This window comes from Carassius gibelio, chromosome A16 (assembly GCF_023724105.1).
Source record: "Carassius gibelio isolate Cgi1373 ecotype wild population from Czech Republic chromosome A16, carGib1.2-hapl.c, whole genome shotgun sequence".
NCBI classification, from domain to species: domain Eukaryota; kingdom Metazoa; phylum Chordata; class Actinopteri; order Cypriniformes; family Cyprinidae; genus Carassius; species Carassius gibelio.
In genome coordinates, this window is record NC_068386.1 from 2,594,707 (window position 1) to 2,619,696 (window position 24,990).

The 24,990-nt window shown below is 35.7% G+C and overlaps 1 protein-coding gene across 5 annotated transcripts in view; it reads left to right on the top strand.

Annotated features, from left to right (window-relative positions):
- LOC128031184 (zinc finger protein 385D) overlaps positions 1 to 24,990 on the top strand; it is an 82,087-nt gene that overhangs the window by 24,219 nt on the left and 32,878 nt on the right. For 2 of the 5 annotated variants that reach the window (XM_052619435.1, XM_052619437.1), the window contains exons 1-2: positions 4,083 to 4,454; positions 12,554 to 12,696. In XM_052619435.1, the coding sequence (XP_052475395.1) occupies positions 4,436 to 4,454; positions 12,554 to 12,696 (162 nt within the window). In that variant the 5' untranslated portion in view covers positions 4,083 to 4,435. Of the gene's footprint in view, positions 1 to 4,082; positions 4,455 to 12,553; positions 12,697 to 24,990 lie in introns of those variants that run through there. The other 3 variants (XR_008188064.1, XM_052619434.1, XM_052619436.1) reach the window with 2 other exon arrangements.

Here is a 24,990-nt window from a genome sequence, read left to right on the forward strand (position 1 = left end):
CTCGTTTGCTAATTTTAGCTTGCTATCTTTTCATTTAATGCCTATTAGTGTATATTAGACAAAACGTTGATTTCAATAACGTTGTGCTTGCGAATTCGAGTAAGCTTGTTCTTCTAATTTGTACATAACTGTATTCCGAGGGAAGTTTTTCTTAATAGTGTTGTCGTTTTGTTACTTTATTGTTGGCTGTATTTTGGATTGCTTCGATCCAAGTTGGCTTGATAGAATAAGTTACGCGATATAATAATCAGTAAGAATAATTCATGTTGATTTATTTTGCGTTGTTGGTTTGTATTGCAATGTTAATTTACCCAGTACAGTAGGCCAATGGCAGTTTTATTTTTGTGGAGATTTTCTTTTGTTATTGTTGAGATTGTTTGAGTTATGTTTTTTCGTTCCCAAAGACTGTCCATTTTGACTTGTCAGCATGTTTGGGTGTCAGTTATGCGGGCAGCAATGCAGTACTCCAGTGGTCTATGTGAAGCACATGAGGATTCACAGCAATACCCCTAACTTGTTTCTTCATTGTTGCATCCAGGAAATTTGCTAAATTAGCAGCTTTAAAATCACATCTTTACAGACAACACAATGACAAATGTGATACACTAACTCAGTTTTATTCCCATCTTAAAGTCCACATCATTGCACCATTGAAGTCCACTATATGCAGATAATTCCTTCAATATTTTTCATCAAAAATATTGTTAGTGTATTTTGTCTCTGTGTCCTCATCATTGTTACTGTTTCTTAGGCATCTTCCACTGCAGCTGATGTAGAAAGGACACTTGAACTACCTTCAACTCCTCGACTGATACTCTTTGGTATGTACGTATAGAACTATATGAATGTATAGTCTATTTTATTACATAAGCCATTAAGAATGTTTTTTCTGTATTTCAAAAAACATGGTAAATGCTTCTGTACAACACTGAAAGGGACAGGTCACACAAAATAAATATTCTGCTATCTTTTACCCACACTCATGTCATTCCAAGCCCTTAAGACTTTTATTCATCTTTGAAAAACAAATGAATATATTAATACAATTCTTTCAGCATTTTTGTTAATCAATTGAAAAAAAAAAAAACTTTGATGCTTCAAAATGTTTCATAAATTTTTGTAAATGTATGAATTTTATTTGTTTATTCGTGTATAAACATTCATCATTGAGCATACAGCAAATAAGCTCAAACATGCTTGCTTGACGTGAGGTTTGTTCTGGTCTGTCAGGCTAGCGCGTTTGAGTTTCCATTTAACCTGGATTTGACTGGACTTTTAATGAACAGAAATGATGAAAGAATATTAAAAATAGTTTCATTTGTGTTTTGAAAATGAAAACTCTTTGAAAGTGAGGGGGACTAATTAATTACTTTTTTTTAACCCTTCAACTGTACTGAGCAAAAATATTGAGTTAAATAAATCATAAAAATTGCAGCAACTATTTCACAATACACAGTATAATGCACATGTTGACTTCAGTGTCTGTCCAGACCAGTCCACAATCAGCATTTTGAAATGCATATGTTATGTTAAAAGAACAGGGCTTTGTGACTAGGTAAAATCATTTCAGTTTCCCTTGCATTTGTTTGCAATCTGGCAGTAGAAAATTAGTGTTATATGACTGTCTGACATTGTTTTTTCTTTGAAATGTTTTAGGTGAAAAACCAGGAAGCTGCATTCATAAATGGATGATTAGTTTTGAGGGGCAAATAATCTGTGAGGGCATCCAGCCAAGTTTTCTGTCTGGACTTGCTGCTGTGTTTTCAACTTTCTACAATTTCAATGTGGAGTACCAAGCTGAGGCTGCATCCACGTTGGAATTTATTCAGAGGTTAGATGCTTAGAATCATATGATAATTTCTATTCACATTCTCGTTATGTAAAATTTTACCCACACTAATTCTGAATGTATGCATTTGTTTTTCAGGTGCTTCATTGGAATAAATACTGAAAAAGGCACCAAGGGTGGACAAGTCCTATCAAAGCGGACAGGGAAGGTCGGCCACAAAAAGAAATCAGTCAACACTCGGGTTGCCAGTCTACTTAAGAAGCTAATGGACTTTGAGTGGGACTTCATATAAGTGAACTTACTCATCCACTGACATACCACACACACACACCGTACACATACTCTTCACACATGATAAAAACATGTTTTTAGTGTGTTTAGTCGCACAATTTTTTCAGGTGTTCATTCTTGAATACCTACATTTTGACTTCATTCATCATTGAATTATTTCTTCATTCAGTAACTCTTATTCACTAATAATTTAGTAATTCTTATTCTCTCAGCAGTTCGCTAAAGTCACTCATTTAGTTTTTTCTAATGTTATGTAAATTATTTGTTTATTCAGTTAAACGAAAGTTTACTCTGAGGCTTAAGTTTTAGTCATTCCACTTGCATCAGCCACTAATTTTGAGAATATTTTGTGATTTAAAGTGGCTTTTTTTTTCAAGTTTTAATAAAACAAATTTGAAGTTACACTTTGTGTTGAATTTTTAATGTTTCAAAGGCTATATCTGTATGTTGTATTAAAACATGGTTTTATAGCAAGACTTCAAAGGGTTAATTCATAAAATTAAAGAAATATCTAGAAAAATAATTCCACCTTTTTTTCTTAGCAGTGTGTAGTTTGTAGTTTACAGTTAAAAGAAAAAAAAAACATCAACTAACTGTTAATGCTTTTGACAGTAATTTATTGTTAATTTATAAAATAACAGCTTTATGCTGTATTTCCAAAAACAGTAACAAACTGTAAATTTCAACAACAGCAAGACACTGTTAATTTAACAGTAACTTGCTGGCAACTGTGCTGCCAGTTACTTACTGTTTTTTAACGGGACAATTTTTAAGAGTGTAGCAATGCAATGCTAAACATGGTAGCAACCATATACCAACAACAGAACAGAACAGAAGAGAAACTACCCAAAATATACTAATTACCTACCTAGAACAACAGTGCAAAACAGGGTAGCAACCATATAGCACCAACATAAACAGGACAGCAGAAAATACCCTAGCAACCACAAAGATCAACCTAGCAACCATTTAGAACATGGTAACAACCATATAGCAACAACTTAAGCAGAACAGTGGAGAAACCACCCACAATGCACTAGCAACCAACTAGAACAGAGCACCCATGCAGGACATGGTAGCAACACCATAGTGACCAAAGAGAACACCCTGGCAACCATCCAAAACACCCTAGCAACTGTCGCGCAACACCACAGACAAAAAAAAAAAAAAAAACTAATAGCAAAGTCATGCCAAACGAGCCTGTCTTCCAACAAAAAACGACCATATAGGTCGTTTGTGCAAGCATTTATTACGACCTATATTTACGTTTTAAAGTTAAGCGCCCTCTAGCGGGCATAAAAATAATGACAGTATCGTGTTGAATTGACGTATAACGTCATTACCAATCAAAACGCACGTTTATTTAAATGCAATGTGTGGGCGTTTTAAACCGATCTCACAGTATTTCCTACATATTTTACTACTGTAGGTGGCTTATTCGTTCGAATGACCACACCTAACCCCACCCCTAAACCTAACCCTCACAGAAATCATGCTAAATTATGATTTATTGAGCATATACATTTTCGTGCACGTCGAACCCATGATAGCATGATTACATATCAAGGTATAACGCAATAATCTACTAACTGAGCTACACGAAACGCAAACCAGAGGGCAAATAAAAGAGTACAAAACATTAATATGAAAACAACCTTTTGCCGATAGGGGCGCAATTGTAATATACGCTCTGATGGGTCGTATTTCAGGGATTTGGACAAAGGACCTATACAAGCGTATTGGTTGGAGGACAGCTAGGGCCAAACACTTTTACACCACGAAAGTGACTTCTGCAGCCAATCAAATGCTGCCAGTTTCTTACTAGATAAATTATTAAAATATAGAAATTATACTTTTTTTTTATATAGGTTTGCTATGAGGACATCACCAGATAACTAGAGAGAGGGAGAGAGAGAGCGAGCATGATGGATGTAGTAGGGAGGTGCTGGAAGAGCGAACGAGAGATAAGAGAGATAGAGAGAGAGAGAGAGAGAGAGAGAGAGAGAGCAGTGTTTGAGGAACACTCAAACAGAACAAATGAGCAGCCGCAGCTCGACTCCTGCAAGAGACGCAGATATCGGCACGCTGGAGAGAGCTGCTTCACCAGGAGTCAGATTAGTGTTGGGGAGGATCACCGGACTCTGAGGCACAGCGGAGGACAGAGGTGCAAGAGCAAGACTGAGAGTTCCTCTGAAGTGGGATCTCAGTTCACACACACAGAGACAGAAAGAAAACTAGCGAGGTATTTTTGCAGTCCTCGTGGTCGTGGTTCCCCACATGCACAGATGAGATCATGGATTCACTCTTGACGGCAGTGGTGCGTGGGGACGCCATGGATCTGGACGCCTGACGACCATGGAGAGCATGTTTATTGGTAAGTCAAGTCAGTCAGTTTGAAAGTCTGTGGATTTGTTCTCTAGACTCCCTGTCTGGCGAGCACAGCGGGGGTTTTTTGCAGGGACATCAGAGGAGCTCGGCTCGCGTGCTTCACTTGTACACCTGATTTGTTGCGGTGGAGTTTAGCAGGAGAAAGAGCATGGAATCGTGAGCTACAACAAAACTGAAGGGATTAGGAGATTTTAGGAAACGTGCAGCTCTGCGTCTCAGCGTGTCGTCTGTAAATGAAGCCTCCAGCTGAACAGATGAATCCTTTCCAAATGTGCAGAGGAATGGGAACGGAGATCACGGCAGGAGATACAGCAGATCTGTTGCTCGGAGATCAAGCCAATGCATTAGATGCAGCTTTTAATTTTGTCATTAATCACTTACCCCCATGTCGTTCTTTTGACAGCACAGTTAGTCTTTGGAACACAATTTAAGATATTTTGTGACTGTCCCATTAACTGCCAAGTAAATAACAGTGTCAAGGTCTAGAAAAGTATGAAAGATATCTTCAGAATAGTCTATCTGTCATCTGTGGTTCAACAGTAATGTTATTTGCTGTGAACTTAATTTATCACTTATTTAAATAACTTCTGACTGAAATCAAATATACTTTGACATTTTTGGTCCTTGATGTCCAGCTTCAGTGTAATAATAAACTTAAATAAAAATCTTAAATCAAATTATTTTACAATTGGGAATCTCAGGATTGGGATATTGGACTCCTGTGACTTTAGAGCAGTGTTGATTTTGTTGTGATCTGGGTGATGAAAGCAGAGACTGCAGTGTGGTTGACCCCAGATATTTAAATTAATGGATTTGGTTTATACCCTCAGATTGCAAAGCACATGGCTAGTGCTTCCTGAGCAGGGCTAGTTAAGAGTCAGTTGTAAGCAGGTTTGCATGCAATTTATATATTTGTAATTTTTATTTTATTTAATTTTTTTATGAAATGTTTTATTATTTTCTGAATAATTGAGGAATAGAATAATTTAATTATTCACATAACTGGCCCCTGCATAGAAGCAACTGTGCAAAGCAACTTAAGTTTTATGAAATCCATCCCTGGCACAATTTATTGACCCATACTTCAGACAGACAAACGAAAGTTTGTTAATCGTTTATACCTCTGGTACTTTTTAATTGTTGGTTTTGTTTTTAAAGGGACAAAACATGTAGCCTGAAAGCCTAAAGATTTAAGTAAAAATACATTAATAAATAAAATAATAATAAACTTACTACTACTGCTATTACTACTCATTTTTATTTATTTATTTTATTTAAAAAAAATCATGAATGGCTATTTACAGATATTTTTATAATTTATTATTATTGGTAGTAGTAGTGGTAATATTATGTAATTATTTTATGTTTTATAGAATTTTTTACAATAATTTTTAATATGATAAATGTGATAAATGGGATAAAAATATATATATATATATATATATATATATATATATATATATATATATATATATATATATATATATATATATATATATATATATATATATATATATATATATATATTATTTAAAAAATCCATAACATGAGAGGAAATATTGTATAACTTTGCACACAATTGTTAGAATAGTCATGTTAAAACGTTCTGTTTTGTTATTTTTGGTGCTTTATTTTTGATGTGTGCATTTTGCTGTCAATCCTAGTGGTACACTTAAATGTAAGTGTAAGTGCATTGCTGTAAATAATGCAAGCTTTTTGCTTGTTTTTAAACTGAAGGACACAAAAGTGTTGTATTGATCTAAACTGCTGTATATTATGCACTCTCAGGATGTGTTTTGACTGACAGTTAGACTCTCTGAACTATGCAGTGTGTGTTTTGAGTGCAGGTGTGCTCTGTTTGTCAGAGATATAAGGGACATGGAAAAAAAGCAGACTGGATCAAGTCTAGGAGAATCCTAGTGACAAGAAAACAGAGTGAATGTGATTATTTATTCATGTGACATATTTGTCCTCCAGACATCATTTTTTTTCTCTCAGTCAGCAATGCTTCAAGCAGCAAGTACTGTTTTAAGATGATCGGCACATCTGAACAGAGAAATGGAGATGATGCTACAGGCAGTTTCTCTGACACACACACACACACACACACTTCTCTCCCATCAGTTTCATTACTGTGATCACTGCAGCACTGGGAAGTGTTGTGTGTTTAGCAGTGTTGATAAAGTCAGTGAGAACTGAAACAGGCGGGTGAGAGTAAAGTCAAAGTTCATGCTTGAATTCATGTTTTGGCCTAATGTGATCATGTTGTGTTTCCTTTGCATCCTCTCCAATTATATCCCACTTTATATTTCACTTAATCTAAGGAAATCATAAAGACCTGAATCATTAATTACAGAAAATGACTTAAGTTTATAATAATCTAAATTCCACATCTGATTGGATTCCAGACAAAGTAGGCATCACGTGTCATATTTGGTTTTCCGAAAGAGCTTCTTGGCTCTCTGTAAGGGTAATGTTGCTAAAGCTACCATCGTCACTGCCTGTTTTACACTAATGCTACCAGAATGACAGTTAATAGGAATGTGGTATAGTTAAAATTAGCATTTGGAAGCGATGTGAAGTAGGGTACACGGTCATCACCAGCTCAACCTTAATACCAGTATCCCGGAGCATGAGCTCTTGAAGCCCCGCACTCTTCTGAGAAGGGAGGTAATTTGCATTTAAAGGGTCAAACACAAAAACAGCTTGTTTTGGCTCATACCCTAAAAAAAATCCATAAAATGTATAGCTATAAAAAAATTATTGGTTGGGTATTTTGCGCTGAAACTTCACATACACCCTCTGGGGACATCAAAGACTTGTTTTACATCTTTTGAAAAGGGGGCATAATAAGTCAACTTTAATTTTGTTCTCTTTTTAAAGAAGACACATGGTGGTTTATTAAAAAGTAAAAGAAAAAAAGTATAATGGAAAATGCACAAATACAGTCTTTTAATTTATAAAAATATTATATATTTTCCAAACATGTTTTACTGTAAAACTGAGAAAGCCATAGAAGCTATGAATCTAAACAAATTTTTGTTTCACAAAAATAAAATAAAAAACCTTTCAACAAGATTTTGTTGGGGTGTAGTACCAAACCACTAGAATAAATCAATTTCCAGTCTGGTTATTTTTGCTAGCGAAAAGAGAAATTGTGATTTTTTTTTTTTTTTTTTTTTAAGTACCATTTTAAATCGTGTATTTTTTTTTATTATTTTCTTAATGCATGTGTTCACCTTATTATGCCATTATTATTCAATTATGCTATTTTTTTGTTTTGTTTGTTTTTTGGAATTCAAGATTCTCAAGAATGTTTTGTGAATCCAAACCCGTATCATAATGTTACTTCTGTTCTCCATTTCTGTTCTCTGCTAAGTGAGGAGATTCACATACAGACAGATAGTGATAGAAATCCAATGAGGCAGACAGTGTTGAGGAGAGAAGTATGTCACTGGGAAGAATTCTGGATGCATCCATGCTAACTGTTGAACCCTTGACCCTTTTTTTTTAAAGTGTAAAAGGTGGTTTCATCACTAAGAGCGAGGTGGTCTCTATAGACGAGAAGGTGCTGAAAATACAGCTCACAGAAAGCAGCACAATGATTGACTGCAGGGCAGAGAAGATTGGACATTTTCCACATTACTGAAAACAGAGCCTTAAAAGACTCGATCTCGCTGCAGGCATGGTGTCAAAAAGCCTCGTAACAATCAGAATGTTCTCATCAACTTACGTCGTGTTCCCTTAAACCCGAATGACACGCTGCCAGCACTGATGTTTTGCCTGTTTGCCTTTTTCCAGAAAGAGGCTTTTGAGTGTTGTTGCATCGTGTGCACACTATAATCAAATCTTGTAAAGCTCAAAGCCCTGATGAGATAAAACCCAGATGCTTGGGTCTAAAGACGCCCTCCTGGTTAGTGCCGGGAGAACGGCGGGTTCCTGCTGTCACTTAGGCTGCGGTTTTGTTGCATATTTAATTCTATTTTCTTGTTCCGTGTCTGGCTCTGTGACAGCATTCCTTTAGCCTGATGTCGCTTGACATGTCAGAGTCGAGTCCCCGACATGGAGGCCTGAGGTTGACATGCTTTGTCAAGGGAGAACCAATACGTGCTTGCACATGCACAAAGACATGTGGCGCAACAATTTAGGCCTGGAGCAAGGGCAAGTTTTTTCTATTCTCTTGATTTATTATTATTTCTCCTCCCTACAGACCCCGAATGACTAGAGGAATTAGTAGCGTTTTGTTTAATAATCTATGTCAAATTGGTGCTGAGATTTCAAAACTCCTAGGAAAGAACAAACACTGAGATTATCTGAGACACAACAGAACATGTAACTCCATGTCACATCAAAGAGATTAAATTGTGATTCAAATGGAAACTGGAAAAGTCTTTTTCTGAGAAGAAAGTGGGAGACTTTAGAGAATCTAATTTCTTCTGAGAAAAAGACCTTGACCAAAAATATCAAATTAATAAGAGTTAGTCTGACATGTAGTTGCAAAAATTGCTTTTAGTTTGTAAATGGCGTGAAAACTTTATTATAGATAACCTTATGATAGAAGAATCACAAAGCAGATCTTGTTAATATCCAAGTTATTTCTCCTAGACAATAATGAGGTCAAATGGATACATTAGAGAAAACCTTGCAATTTCTCATGAAGTAATCTAATTTCTAGAGTTTCAGAGGATAACAGAACAATTTCAAGCAATGCAATCAAAAGAATAAGACTTTTTAAAAAAAAAGTATAATCTTGTGTGATAGAATAATTCTAAACAGCAATGATATTAAATTGAGACTTAAAATTTCTCCTTAGAAAAAGACCTTAGGAGGAATTGGAGATTTCAAGCTAATGCAATCAAAAGCAGATGATTTTTAAGTATTTTTGTTTTATCACCTAAACCCATGCAAAAATCATCAGGGAGATCTCAATAACATCTCAGTTGTTTCTTCTAGACAATATTGAGATCAAGTAGAGATCTCCTCTAAAGTCTCCCACTTTCTTTGAGAAACACACCCTAATAATCTAACTTCTAGACTCTCAGAGAAGGAGAAACTGGAGATTGGAGAAATGTCAAGCTTTGCAGTCATAAAAAAGAGGTTACTTAAAATAACCCTGTAAGACAGAAACATTTCAAGGAGATCTTATTAATATCTGTGTTGTTTCTCTTAGACAGCAATGAACAAACAGACTTTCCCTTGGTTCTCCTGCATCTCAGATGTTTCTCCTGAGAAAAAGCCTCGAATGAAAAGCCTCAGAAGAGCCTCTGACACCAGTATCCTCTATTCTTTTTCTATTCTGTCTTATTTGTTTGTCTTTTTATTTATAAAATTAAATAAAAACCCCTTGCTATGTATACTGCGTAGGCTAACCGAGACTTGTCACAGCAGTTAAATATCATTGCCCTTTTGTTGGTTTTGATTGCTTCTGTTGTTATAATTTGTATTTGGATACAAGTGTCTATTATCATAATTTGCTCTGGATAAAAGCATCTGCTAAATGACTAAATGTAAATGCAAAATGTAAATCCGTGTCCACTAGAGTTTCACAACAGATCCAAAAATGTCCCAAGCATTGCTCGTATTTGCCAAGATAAAGTTTACAGTAGATCTCAATGCAAACTCAGAAATTCTTCAGTCAAATCCCATTTCACCAAATGATTTCAACTGCTATTCACATTAATCTGCTGGTGTATTTATGTTATAAATTGTCTAATTTTTGTAAAAAAAACAAACAAAACAAATTGTTACTTTATTGAAACAAATAATAAAATGATAACTTTTTCACCAGCATCACATTTCTGCATTGCTTTATGTTTTTGGTCTTTAGTTTTTCTTCTCTGGCTTTTGTCTGGGTTTGGATACGGAAGGCTGTTTCTTTTTCTGGTTCGGTAATGTGATGTGCTGTAGAAATCTGCCTTTCCAACGCCACCCACACAAACTCTTGTTCTGTAATAAAACAAGCCATTTACTTTTGTTTTCCACCACTGGTTTTTGTCTCTCCCACTTGACTGTTTGTGTCTACCGCTATTACAGATAACAGCCAGTCCAGAGTCTCGGTTTGACAAGAATATTTTCAAATATTTCTAGTAGCAGGGGAGTTTGTTAAAAGTAAACGATATGGCAGATGTTTTGGAGGAACAGGTACGAAAGTCATGATGTCATCGCTGGCAGTGTTCAGAGCCTCGGCGGAGATTTCGCTGCGTGTGGCAAAGAAATGTTCTGGATCATCGTGTCTTGCTTGAATTGATATCATGAATTCTGTGCTGGCTATGATTCCTTCAAAGTAGGCCATGCTCCTGCATCAACATCAGTGTTGATCCTGCAGCAACATTCCTATTTTAGGGATAAAAAAGGTAAAAAGTCAAAAGTTACTGTAGTTTTCAGTTGCCTCGTCGTATGTACAGTTCAATCTACTGTATGTCTGTTATGATCCAGCCTGTGTTTTTATTTTAAAGGGTTTCCCCTGCTGCTATTGTGTCCATTTGTTGTCATATTTACCCTGGTGTGTTTCCATTACATTTGACCACGCCCCCTAAACATATACTTAAACATAACTACTACAAACAACTACCTTACTCATATCATTAAGCAGTAATCAGGAGTTTGTTGAGGAAAAACTTCAGTAGTGAATATGTATACCATATTAGTTTTGGCCCCCACCCCCCATTTTCTAGTTTTAGTTCATTTAGTTTTTGACATTTAAATTTGTACTTTATGCTAAACTTCTCAGCATAGCTGAGGGGCATTTTTGTGTTTTATGAAGGCAGTTTGTAAAGGTTGTAGGTTTATGTGTGATTTATCAAGAACCAAAGCTAAAATTAATTTAGGCAATTTAGTTTTAGAGTTAATTTTGTTAATTTTGTTTTCTCCACTTTGATCTTAATTAAAATTTCAGTGTTATCAGAGTTTTTATTTTAGTGTTTTCATTTAGTTTCTCATCGTTTGTGTAAATAGTAAACATAAATAACGATAAAAAATAAACTAAATAGCTGACCACATTGTGTCTGAATTTTCAAGAATTCGCTGGTCCCTTCATTTTTTGCTTTTTTAAAATTTATTTTCAATGCAGTATTGTCAACACGATCTCACGGCAATTCGTAAATTTTTCACGAGGTGGCTTATTCGTACGAATTCGTACGCCCACACTCGTAAAAATGCATACGATTTTTGCCAAATCGTATGTATTTTATGAGTTGCACAATTCGTATGAATTTGTACGAATTACCTACACCTAACCCCGCCCCTAAAACTAACCGTCACTGGGGTTTAGACAAATCCTATAAAATCGTACGAGTGAGGTCGTACAAATTCGTACAAATAAGCCACCTCGTAAAATACGTACGAATTGGTCGTGAGATAGCGTTGGTATTGTAGTTAATTCTTTGTTTTATTTTTAGTATTTAAATGTGTTACCTGGGGCCCGTTCTTTGTTCCTCGTTTAATACATCTGAGGTGATTTGAAAGCTGCCTGATCTTGAGAACTGATCAAACGAATTTGTGAATTTGCGGATCTGATTAAAATATCTGTGTTTTCGTGCTCCCCACGTAAAGGGCAGATGTATCGATATTCGAAACCACGATAAGCAATGCAGCGATTGGCTGGCGGCAAGACGGCAACCTAATGACATCATATACGTAATAAAAAAAAAATACACCAAATGGAAAAACATAAGGAAAGGAAACAGCCAAGTGAACAAAACTACATAAATGTTTTTTATTTAATTATTTTATATATATTCTTTACATGATTTATATTCACAATTACTAGTATTTGTACAGGCTTTACATTTTTATTTCAATGTTGTACTTAGCAATTTGCAGATTAGTTATGTGACAGCATTAATTAAAGTTTCTTAGGGGTCAAGATCATGTTATCTGCATTTCCTGTGCTCCATCAAACCACTCCCATAATAGCTGTCAGAACTCAAACTAATGCATGATTTAGATTAACTGTACAGCATGTGTGTAAGACTCTAATAAAGTTATAAAGATATAATTTGATCACAAATAAATCTTTAATAAGTAAACTGGCTTGTTCTATAATATTATAGAATACACAACTCTCTTCCTCTTCCTTCTCCTCAGGTAACGCGTGTCAGAGCGGACTGGTGCCAGCACTGGTTCGAGCTCCTCTGCCCACTGTGCCACCCTCCTTGGGCATGAAGCACTTCCTTCCCTTCCCTCTGGACAGCGGCTCCATGCTCCGCCTCATTCCCAGCTTCAGAAACGTGAGTCAAACAAACACATTTCTTCTGGAAGTGCTAATGAGGTTCACTCTGGTTAGACACACCATCCACCGTAGTTAGAAGAGAGTGTCGCTTGTGATAATTATCTTATTAGAGCTGGTTCTTCTGGGACTGTTTGCTGTGGAGTGGTCTGCAGTGAATTCTGGAAATATAATGCCAGCTGTTGTTATAGGCTCAGGTTGGGAACTTCTGAAGATCATACAAACATCTACTGCATTGTTAACTGGATGCGGGAGATGATAGATGCAGATCTTGCTTATGAATAATAACAATTGATGCTAAAACAAGACCAATGACTAACTGGCTTAGTTAGTTATTTAAGTACTTTTCATAAAAATTTTGATGATCTGTTCTTGCATTTGTCTTACATCTCTAGCCTCTTACTGTATGACGCATTTGTGTCTTTTTCTAATTCTCATATGGGATTTAAGTAGAAAGATCTCAGAGAAATTGTATTATTAAACAAACCAAAACTGAGAACTGTTAGTCCAATGACTCAATTATACATTTTGCTGATTGTACAGCTCTGTACTCTTACTGTATGACTCATTTAGTCTGTTTTTACTTCTCATGGAATTGTAGAAATAAAATCAGAGACCAATTTGATTCTTAAAAAAAACATAACTTGGAGCTCCGTTATGTCTCCTGAGTTATGAAAGAGAAACCTCTGAGAGATTTTCACTGTGATGCTAAAACACAGGTATAGGCATCAGCATTTAACCATTCCCATTAGAAAAAAAGTCTCTTTAATATCTTCTTTTGTCTTCTTTTAAGCGCAAATGAGAATATATGGAGAATAAAAAGTAATTGAAAGAAGCCTCAACAATATCTCAAACTGTGCTCAGATTTGCAAAGATTCCACACTATGTGATTAAAAGCTCTCATTATATGAACTCATATCCTCCTATATATCATTATTGTGGGTCTTATTTCTCCTAAAATGATTTTAAGGAGAAACATCTTCAGATTAAGCTGACTCTTAAATCAACCATACCTGTGATTTCCATGTATTCTCCTGAGCTTTAAAAGAGCAAACTTTAGCAATCTAGCCTTCCTCTGGGATCACTTTTTTTGCATTGCTTTAGGGTTTTGTCAGCATGAGAAATACATTTTTGCAAGATGCTGGTGTGGCACTGAAGCACTCATCAGCACTCACCCATCGCACCTCCAACAGAAGGGAATCTTTCTGATTGTTTGTGCATGTGCTAAAGTCTGAAAAAGCACAACAGACAGGCCGCGTTGTCCTAAGACGGCATATCGCTGGGAGGGAATTTGGCTGGACCTGCATTTGGAAACTGGAGTGTGGGATTTTTCAAACATGCTGGTAACAGATGCATGAATGTCGAGCGGAGAGGAACAGTCGTGCATCACAGAAGAGTTTAGTCATATGCACACATGCACACACACACACACACACACACACACACACTTGATAGCTGTCCACGATGGTCGCCAAGGCTGACATTTGCTCTGGATCCCTAATCTGTGTCTAACAGACTTTTCCTTCAGTAATGAGTTGTGCATTTGCCATCCTCTGGAGTCGGTAATCTGATACTAGATTAACTCACAGCCATCTCTCTCTCACTCGCTCTTGCTCTTATGTTATGTTGGCGAAGCTCACTCTCATATTAAATTCCAGAGTTGGCTTGCAGAGGGTTGTAAATGCGTTTATGTCCAATTCTTTTGTTTTTTTGCTTGGTGCACTTTTGCATGTGGCACAGATGCAACAGCGGATTGTTTTTGCTGTTCTTGAGTGCAGAAAATTTGCATAAAAATGCATTGCAAAATGCGAAACACTGTGTTCGCTCACCTCAGAGTTGCATGTGTCTCTTGAGCTCTTTCAGATGAGTGAGAGGTTTTTGCTTTGTCTGTGTGTGTTCTCAGGAAACAGTGAGGTCAGATCTATAGCTGGCTCGCAGAGGCGTGTTAAACATTCACTGGTTCAGAATCATAAACACAAATGAATCTTACAGAATATGACAGCAGGGATTTTCCAACAATAATATATCTTAACAGCAGTTTTACAAGACTGGAACGATGTGCACAGTCTTTTTCCAAATAACGTATATACAGAACCCAGTAAATCAGCTTATATGAGAGCAAAACTAATTTAACAATAAAGTGACTTTGCTAAATTGATATGAATCATGGTTACAAATGGCAAATAAATACACAAAAAATAAGGTCTATAAACCTTGTTTTCTTTAAGAGTTTTTATTATAACTAGCTGAGCATAACAAGCAATGCATGACTAAACACTGAGGCTGACTGAAATGAAATACTAGCATACTGCAAACTGCCTGGTGTACACTTACAAATATTATATATATATATATATATATATATATATATATATATATATATATATATATATATATATATATATATATATATATATATATATATATATATATATATATATATATATATAAAATATTTGTAAGTGTATATATACACACACACACACATATATGTATATATATATATATATATAGAGAGAGAGAGAGAGAGAGAGAGAGAGAGAGAGAGAGAGAGAGAGAGAGAGAGAGAGAGAGGTATATATACAGGTGCTGGTCATATATTTAGAATATCATCAAAAAGTTGATTTATTTCACTAATTCCATTCAAAAAGTGAAACTTTTATATTCTTATTTATATTAATATTATATTCATTCATTACACACAGACTGATTTCAAATGTTTATTTCTTTTAAACAGGAAAAAACTAAGGAAAATCCCAAATTCAGTATCTCAGAAAATTAAAATATAACTTAAGCCCACTACAAAGAAAGGATTTTTAGAAATCTTGGCCAACTGAAAAGTATGAACATGAATAGTATGAGCATGTACAGCACTCAATACTTAGTTAGGGCTCCTTTTGCCTGAATTACTGAATCAATGCGATGTGGCATGGAGTCGATCAGTCCGTGGCACTGCTCAGGTGTTATGAGAGACCAGGTTGCTCTGATAGTGGCCTTCAGCTCTTCTGCATTCTTGGGTCTGGCATCATCGCATCTTCCTCTTCACAATACCCCATAGATTTTCTATGGGGTTAAGGTCAGGCGAGTCTGCTGGCCAATTAAGAACAGGGATACCATGGTCCTTAAACCAGGTACTGGTAGCTTTGGCACTGTGTGCAGGTGCCAAGTGCTGTTGGAAAATTAAATCTGCATCTCCATAAGTTGGTCAGCAGCAGGAAGCATGAATTGCTCTAAAACTTCCTGGTATACGGCTGTGTTGACTTGGACCTCAGAAAACACAGTGGACCAACACCAGCAGATGACATGGCACCCCAACCCCACTTTACACTGGACCTCAAGCAACGTGGATTGTGTGCCTCTCCTCTCTTCCTCCAGACCCTGGGACCCTGATATCCCAAATTTACTTGACACTGACACTGTCTGTTGTTCAAGAGTGGCTTGACACAAGGAATGCGAAGCTAAAACCCATGTCTTGCATACGTCTGTGTGTAGTGGTTCTTGAAGCACTGACTCCAGCTGCAGTCCACTCTTCTTCCCCACATTTTTGAAAGGGTTTTGTTTCACAATCCTCTCCAGGGTGTGGATATCTCTATTGCTTGTACACTTTTTCTACCACATCTTTTCCTTCCCTTCACCTCTCTATTAATGTTCTTGGACACAGAGCTCTGTGAACAGCCAGCCTCTTTTGCAATGACCTTTTGTGTCTTGTTCTCCTTGTGCAAGGTGTCAATGGTCGTCTTTTGGACAACTGTCAAGGCAGCAGTCTTCCCCATGATTGTGTAGCCTACAGAACTAGACTGAGAGATCATTTAAAAGCCTTTGCAGGTGTTTTGAGTTAATTAGCTGATTAGAGTGTGGCACCAGGTGTCTTCAATATTGAACCTTTTCACAATATTCAGATTTTCTGAGATACTGAATTTGGGATTTTCCTCAGTTGTCAGTTATAATCATCAAAAATAAAATAAATAAACATTTGAAATATATCAGTCTGTGTGTAATGAATGAATATAATATACAAATTTCACTTTTTGAATGGAATTAGTGAAATAAATCAACTTTTTGATGATATTCATTACAATTTGTGGCTGTATTGCAGATCATTCTTGATTTAAATCAAGTACATTGCATCGTGGGATACTGTTGTGTATTCTGCAGTAGAAAGGCAGTATTCTAATCTGAACATAGCCCTAATTTTAATTTTTTTCCATAGTATTTCACTTTCAATGCAGACAGAAACATTCTTGACGCTGGAGACGAGTGGCATTGTGCCTGGTTAGTAATACATTTAGACACAGTTATGACTCTCTGGGTTGTACTGCAATATAAAATGGGGCTACTAGGTCTGATATGAAAGTTATGAAACATCAGACAGGAGTTTTTGGAAGATGCGAGTCTCAGGTGGATGTGGAATCCAGGTGAATTAAGTGCATCTGACACAGATCCAGTGAGTAAAAGTCAAGCAGTGCTTTTAAAGTTGAGGACATATGAGGGCAGATGATAATATCATACAAATATTATGCATATCAGAGCAATGCAGAGACAAATGGAGTCCAGTTTTCTGCATACTGCTCTGTTGAAAGACTCCTAGTAAAGAACGACACACTCAGGGTGTGTCTGAAAAAAGAGATGAGAGCGAATGAATGAGGCCGAGCAGTTTTCTGTTAAGGCTCACACAAATACCATTTATCTTTCCTGAAGCTTGCATTTGTCTGCAAGAAACAATACAAACTCTATTTCCCCTGAAGAGAAGTCTGCACTACGCTATTGATTTCTCTGTGGAAGACTGCTCCGGAGTGGATTGCTGGGAGTGACACATGGTCCTCAGAGTCATACCACAGCCTGTTTACTGGATAAACGTGCAGACAGACAGGTTGAGTTAAGCCAGGGTTTGTGACTTGATCAGAAGCTAATAATTAATTCAGTCATAGACTAGTCAAGTCAAAATGAATTAGCTTTGTTTCAAAGCAGCTTGACAGATCATGATGTTATAATGTTTTCATATTTTAATGCATATTTCTCCATGCTGAATAAGCTGAAGGGATAAGTCGTGTGCATATGTGTGTGTGTGTGCTCTTCTTTTTGTGTCATGTCAGGAAACAACTCTGTATAATGACATGGGTATGACACAGGTATTACAAGGAGAGGGTGACTTATGAGGACATAACCCATGTCCCCATTTTTCAAAACGTTTTCATAAATCATACAGAATGAGTTTTTTTGAGAAAGTAAAAATGCACAAAGTTTCCAGTGAGGGTTAGGTGTAGGGTTGGTGAAGGGCCACAGAATATACAGTTTGTACAGTATAAAAACCATTACGCCTATGAACACACTTTACACAAAAACAAATGTGTGTGTGTGTGTTGAGGTGTGTGTCATTTAAAGTTCTTGTTCGAGCTGCAGCGATGTAAACAGACACACAGCTGTGCCGGTTTCTCATTCCCACCCTGCTCCCACTCTCACGGTGATGCTTTGTTCCCTGACGATCTGCCAATGGCCTCTCCCTGGTGGATTGTGCTGATAATACTCATGACTTTTTACGCCAATGTTTTCCTGCCAGTTCGTCTGTGCAGCTGTGCATAATATACTGCATTTTGATAAAAACTATTTGTGCTTTTGCAAATGCAGAATCACTGAGAGAACGGAGAGGGGTTTAGAATAAAATGGAAACGTCTTTCAAACCCTGACATATTTCATGAGCTCTTTGCCACACATGTGAAGCATTCCTCGGGGTCCGAATCATCTGTATTGTTGTTTCAGTGACCTCAATGCATGAATGAAACCGGTTCGGCCATCTTTGTGACACCCAGCAGAATCATCCAATGTCGTAAATCTGTTGTCACATCAGGTTTGACGACGTGCAGCATACATTTACTGCTGTCACACTGATGCTTTTCATGTTAGAAACTAGCAGCTGCTGACCCGAAGTGGGTCATTCATGCTGGGAGGGTAATTGTTCTCTGAAATTCAATCTAACACCACCAATGCTTTATGTTTCAGGTGCGTATGACTTTGAAAGATATTTTTTGGCTGTTTTCCTGCTTGCTTTGATTTAGCCCTCCTCCAGCTGCTCCCATGTTTCTTTTCACAATGCGTTTCTGGGTTCAAACCACAGCATGCTTGCCACATCGACATTAGAAATCTGTTGCATCATCAACCGTTTCAGTTAAAGGAGTAGGACAATTTGCAAAAAACTGACTTGCCCTCAAGCCATTCAAAATGCGTTTGTTTATTCATCAGATCAGATTTGGAGAAATGTAGCATTGCATCTCTTGCTCAGGATCCTCTGCAGTGAATGGGTGCCTTTTTCACTGGAGGAAGTGTTATTATCGATTATGGACTTCAACTGTTCGTTCTTTATTAACTTTATCACAATATTAAAATTATGCTTGTCAGTGTTCTTGCACAAGACACTTGTACAACTGTATAAGACAGTGGCTTTATCTTTTTAAGCATATTTGGATGCACTTTGCTTATGCATTGAACTGCAAACTCTGACGACAAACAGACTTGCATCCACACAAACAGCTCTTGTGTCAATGTTTGCACATTTATGTAGTGTGCATCACACCGTGTTTCAATGCTGAAGACATTTATGCTGTCACCCAGGCCTCTTCACACCTGTAACATGTTATGAAAGGTCTCCTGCCTTTAGTCTCCAGAGGACCTCACTTAAGTCTTCAAACGCAAGCTTTCCACTGAGATTTATGAGGTTGATGTGACTTTAAAGAGCAAGGGCTGTTTGAACCACAGCCATACTTGCCTTTGCTGTAATGTGGTCACCCTCGTTCCCATCTCTGTTTTACATGCAAGTCTACAAGGTACGAAACCATGTCTTGCTTTCCTTCAGGGTCAAATAGAGTTTCTGACTCTATACACTCACTGTGTTTACATGGAGCCTGGTAATCCATTACTAATCTGACTCGTGGTTTAGCTGAAATGAAAGCTTCATGTAAACACCTCAGGTGATGTAGATCTTTAATAATTCATTAAATCAAGAAAAACTGCCTTGTAAACAACTGAATCTGGCTACTCTTACAGTCTAATTCAAAAATAGCATGTATGCATGCATAGCTTTTATTGAATTCTTTAAGTGATGTTAGAGATATAAGAGGAATGCTTTCTAAGCATATTTTCAGATAGAAGGCAAACACACTTAATGCACTGGGAAGATGTGTGTCTTTTACAGATGCAGCTGGAAGCACAGCACACTGACTTTGATTTACTGTCAGAAGTTGTTTAATTTTAAAATAAATAATAAAAAAAACGTTTTAAAAAGTCAGTGGGTTCACTCTTTTGAAGGACACATTAAAATGATCAATAATGACATTTATAATGTAACAAAATATTTCTATTTCAAATAAATACAGTTGTTTTGAACTTTGTTCATTAAAGAATGATAAAAATATCACTTTCCACATCTATAAGAAATGTTTCTTGTACAGCAAAACATTATGTTTGAATGGTTGTGTGTGTGTGTGTGTGTATAAATATATATATTGGGGATGGTTCACCCAAAAATCATTTACTCACCCACAAGCCATCCTGGGTGTATATGACTTTCTTCTTTTAGATGTTATTTTTATATTTTTTAACTCTGACATTTCAGAGTTAAAATAAAATAATGTTCTGGCTCTTCCAAGCTTTATAATGGCACTGAATGGGGTTCAAGAGTTTGAAGCCCCAAAAAGTGCATCCTTCCATGATAAAAAGTGCCCCACATGGCTCCGGGGGGTTAATAAAGGCTTTCTGAACCGAATCAGTAGGTTTGTGTAAGAAAAATAGAGGAATATGTGTAATGTAAGCTTCGGTGAGAAAGTCATATAGGATGTTGTATATGGTGAGTAGATCATGGGTTCATAAAAATCTTTGGTGAACTATCCATTTAATATAAAATATAACAAATAAAATATAAAATGTTGTTATTTGAATATGTATAAATCACTTTATTTCAGAATGGAGAGGGAATAAAGCAGTCACTGTTGTGCAGCAGAAATCAAACCGTTTAATTCTCCAGCATATTTTAGTGATTTACAGACTTGAATATGAAAATGATGTCAGTGTTTATTCTTTCTAATGTCTTTCACAACAATGGAAATAAATATTAACAACAGATGTCAAAGCAAGATTTTTAATGGTTTTCGGTGTTAGTCTTTCCTCACACAAAGCTATCATTTGATTTCAGCCTTAAGGACTCCTTTTATTATGCCTTCTGAAGCCTTGGTGTCCTTCCACTTGCATTATGTGAAAGAGAACAGCGTAGACAGTCGGCTGAACATCTTTTTCAGCATGAAGACAGGAAGTCATACAGGTTTGAAATGACGTGATGGTGAGAAAATGACAGAATCCTGTGACTCACATGGACTGTATGATTGAAGAACAGGACAATTCGTTTCACACTGTGTTGCCTCTGGAGTGTCTGATGTGTGTGTGTGTGTGTGTGTGTGTGTGTGTTTGTGTGTTCAGTGGCATGTATTCACCTTCCTCTCTTTCACACCACGATCAATCTTCTTCAGTAAGCATGGACGAATCGCCATCAGGAGATGAATGAACTCATTTCTGGTGTCATGGATCTTGTTAAGGAATTCTCAGCCCATCTCCGTGAGGAACACTTGAGTGAGCATGAACCATTCTTCACTTTACATTGAATTTCAATGGAATTCTGTAAGACAGACCAGTTTGCATATGGGTTTGAAGGATAAACAATATATTCAAGTTGACTTTGATGGCAGTATACTGCATCATGTATTTCGCAGTAATTCTAATGCATTATTTATTAAATCATTGCATTTTCTTCCTTTCTGATTCTTTTCTAGTCTGATGCTGTAAGACTATACGACGTTTCCGCCAATCCCTCTTATTTAAACTTCAGAGGCAAACATGCTAGAATCGCAATGTTTGTTTCATTTAAATAAGTTCAATTCAAAACTGATTCAACCATTTGATTCAACCACATTTTCCTTGTATTAATACATTTTATTAAAAATATATGCATTTATTTATATATATGTGCATACTCTAGTGAAAAAAAATGTACTATTTTTTTTTTTTTTTTTTGCTAAGTGCATATGTGTTCTTATTAAAACTGGTATAATTTGAGCATAATAAATTGGAACAATTAATTTTGTGCATAATGCTAAAGTTCAACTAAAGATTTACTGAAGTATATTTGATTGTGCTAAAGTGCAACTCTAGCAAGTATACTTCAGCTACACTTTGAATATCACTTAAAGTATGATTTTCTTATACTTTAAACACATTTTAAAGTATATTTTTCATAAATTTTTTTCACATATAAGGCATAATATTAGAAATTAGAAATTTAAAAATCTTAAAATTAGAAAGAGATACTAAAAAAAATCAAATTATAATTTGATATCAGTACGTATTAAGTTATATGTTAATAAATATGTTCATGGATTTGAAGTATATTAGTGTGAAATAAATGTATTTAAAATCAATAAAGGAATGTTTTTTTTTTTTTTTTTTTTTAAATGGAAACAAATTTTCTTCCATGCTCATTTAGTGTAAAACATGTCTTGATTATTTTAACTGTTTGTACTGCTCATAATAATCATTTTCAATTTACTCCGCATCCGTGAATTAGCGTTCAGATGAAATGCATGAATAGTTCTAGTCAGCATCGTTTTGTTTTAAGTTGTTCTGCGAGTCTGAAGGCGTAGAGAATCTTTCAGAGGTCTGCGATACGGCCTTTTGTTGGCTAAATGTTGTGTAAATCTAAACATAGCTCTATTGTTGGAGTGTTGAGACCTGTGTAGGAGGCTCTGCTGCTGAATCTGTGGTTATGGTACAAACCCCACTCACAAGAGAACCGAGATGGAGATGAAGTAGGTAAGAGCTTCTCATGACAAACAAAAACAGCTCAGGAAAAGATGAAAATAGACCCATAAGTCTGCCTCTGTAGATGACTGAACTGCATTGACTCTGTTTGGGAGGTTAGAGGCATGCTGGTTATATAATACTTCAGTTGAGGAGAGACTTTCACAGCTGTTCTGTCTCAATGAGCGAAGAGCAGATCGGTCAAGCATGTAATAAATTGTACTTTGTTCCTAGTTTAATTGTGCATGATTATGGCTTGTATATATTCATCATATTTTATCTTTTATGCCTTTCCTCTTGTCATGAATCTCAAGATTCAGTCAGGCTTGATAAACTCACACTGTGTAAGTCCCAACCTACACTCTGGGGTAGGGAAATTATAAAGACATTTTTTTTTACAGTATTTGTTCAAAATTGCAGTAAAATTGTGAAATATTATTACATTTTAAAATAGCTATTTTCTAGTGTAATATATATACAGTATGTAAAATGCAAAGCTGAATGTTCAGCATGATTCCTCCAGTCTTCAGTGTCACATGATCCGTCAGAAATCATTATAATATGATGCTGATTTGCTGCTCGAGAAGCATTTCTGATTATCATCAATGTTAAAAACAGTTGTTGTGTTGGTTCATATTTTTGTGTAAACCATGGTACATTTCATTTTTCAGAATTCTTTGAGTTACAAGTTCAAAAGAAAACCGTTTATTCGAAATAGAAATCTTTTGTAACATTTTAAATGTCTTTACTGTCACATTTGAGCAATTGAATGCATCCTTGTTCAATAAAAGCATTTATTTATGCTGTTATATTTGTTGGGATGCTAGTGTACATACGGTATTTTTTATAATCGAATGGCCTTTTCAAGTAAAATGTCTTGTTAATGACACATTTGCAACTTGGGAATCTCCGTTTATAAAGTATCTGCGGTGTGTGTATGTATCTCTCATATCACCAGAGGAGATGTGTGCCGCCCGTTTGCTGTGTATTGAAAGGGTTTGGTGGAGCAGCAGGTGTGTGATTCAGGAAGGTCTTCGTGTCTGTGTGCATGTGGGCAGAGGTTGTGCATCAATAGAAGCTTCTGCTGCGAAGGCCATTTACCCATCAGCCTCGGCTTTTTGTTCCCATCTGTCAGAGAGTGCTTTTCTCAGTTCAAGAGACTGTGCTCTTTCTCCTGCAGGGCTGTTCTTTTCACTGCGGCCAGATCCTGTCCACTGTCAGATTACTGCATTTTGGACATTTTGACTAGTCGAGTACTGCATTTAGGCTTATCTGTGTGTGTGTGTGTGTGTGTGTGTGTGTGCATTTAAGCAGCCAAAACAAATAAAATTGTTTTGCATTTAATTTGAGTAACTTTCAAATGTGGTTCTAAGCCCAATACATAGCTGATCTAAACATCTTATTTTACAATCGTGTGCAATTAAAATCCACTAGTTTCTAATTGTGCATGGCTAAACAAAGTAATTCTTGCTAGATGAATCTCTTTGTGAGTATGCCATCTAAATCTCTATTTAAAGCGTTATAGCTGTTTGTTTCCCAGACTGAAAGTCATCATGAAAGCCAAAATGACTTTAACAAATCACAGAATTGAAAACAGGGCTATGTTATGGCATGTTTGCGTATGATGGTTTTCTATCGCTGTGAAATGTCATGCAATTAAGAAGTTTTAACATTTTTACTGTCACATACAAGTATTTGTTTACTCATAAACATCTATGTTTCAAATGCTCTTAATGGTATGGAAAGATTGATTAGATTCAGACTTATTTACATCATTTATATCTTATTTATATTACTGTTACCATAAAAAATGTATTGCTTAAAATAAAATTAATGCAAATGTAAATAAAAAAATAAAGATTTAACTTTATTTTAGTTTGTTACCAAGGCAAGATTTTTTCATTTCTCAACAAAATAACTAAAAAGAACACACACACACTACATTTTGTAACAATATGTATTTATTATCCATTTTAATGTATTCAACCCTTGCTGAATAAAAAAAAAAGAAGTTTTTTTATATATATAAAAATACAAAAATAAATTTAATATGAATAAAAACTATTTAAAAAAATACATCGGTGATAGGCTAAAAGCATGCTATTGCTATTATTATTGATTAATATTTTAATTAGCTTTTATTTTATATTTTCAGTTTTCATTTAAATTTTAGTTAAAATTTTAGTAATTTTGTTACATGCAACTTGTATTATCTTAGTTGCAACATTCCTGACTTTTTATTTTTAAGCTCAAGCTTTTCATCTAGTGTGTGTGTGTGTGTGTGTGTGTTTGTATTTGTATATATATATATATATATATATATATATATATATATATATATATATATATATATATATATATATATATATATATATATATATATATATATATATATATTCAGATTTATTTTAATTAACAAAAACAATTTGTAATGGTTTTTGCATATATATTTGCATTA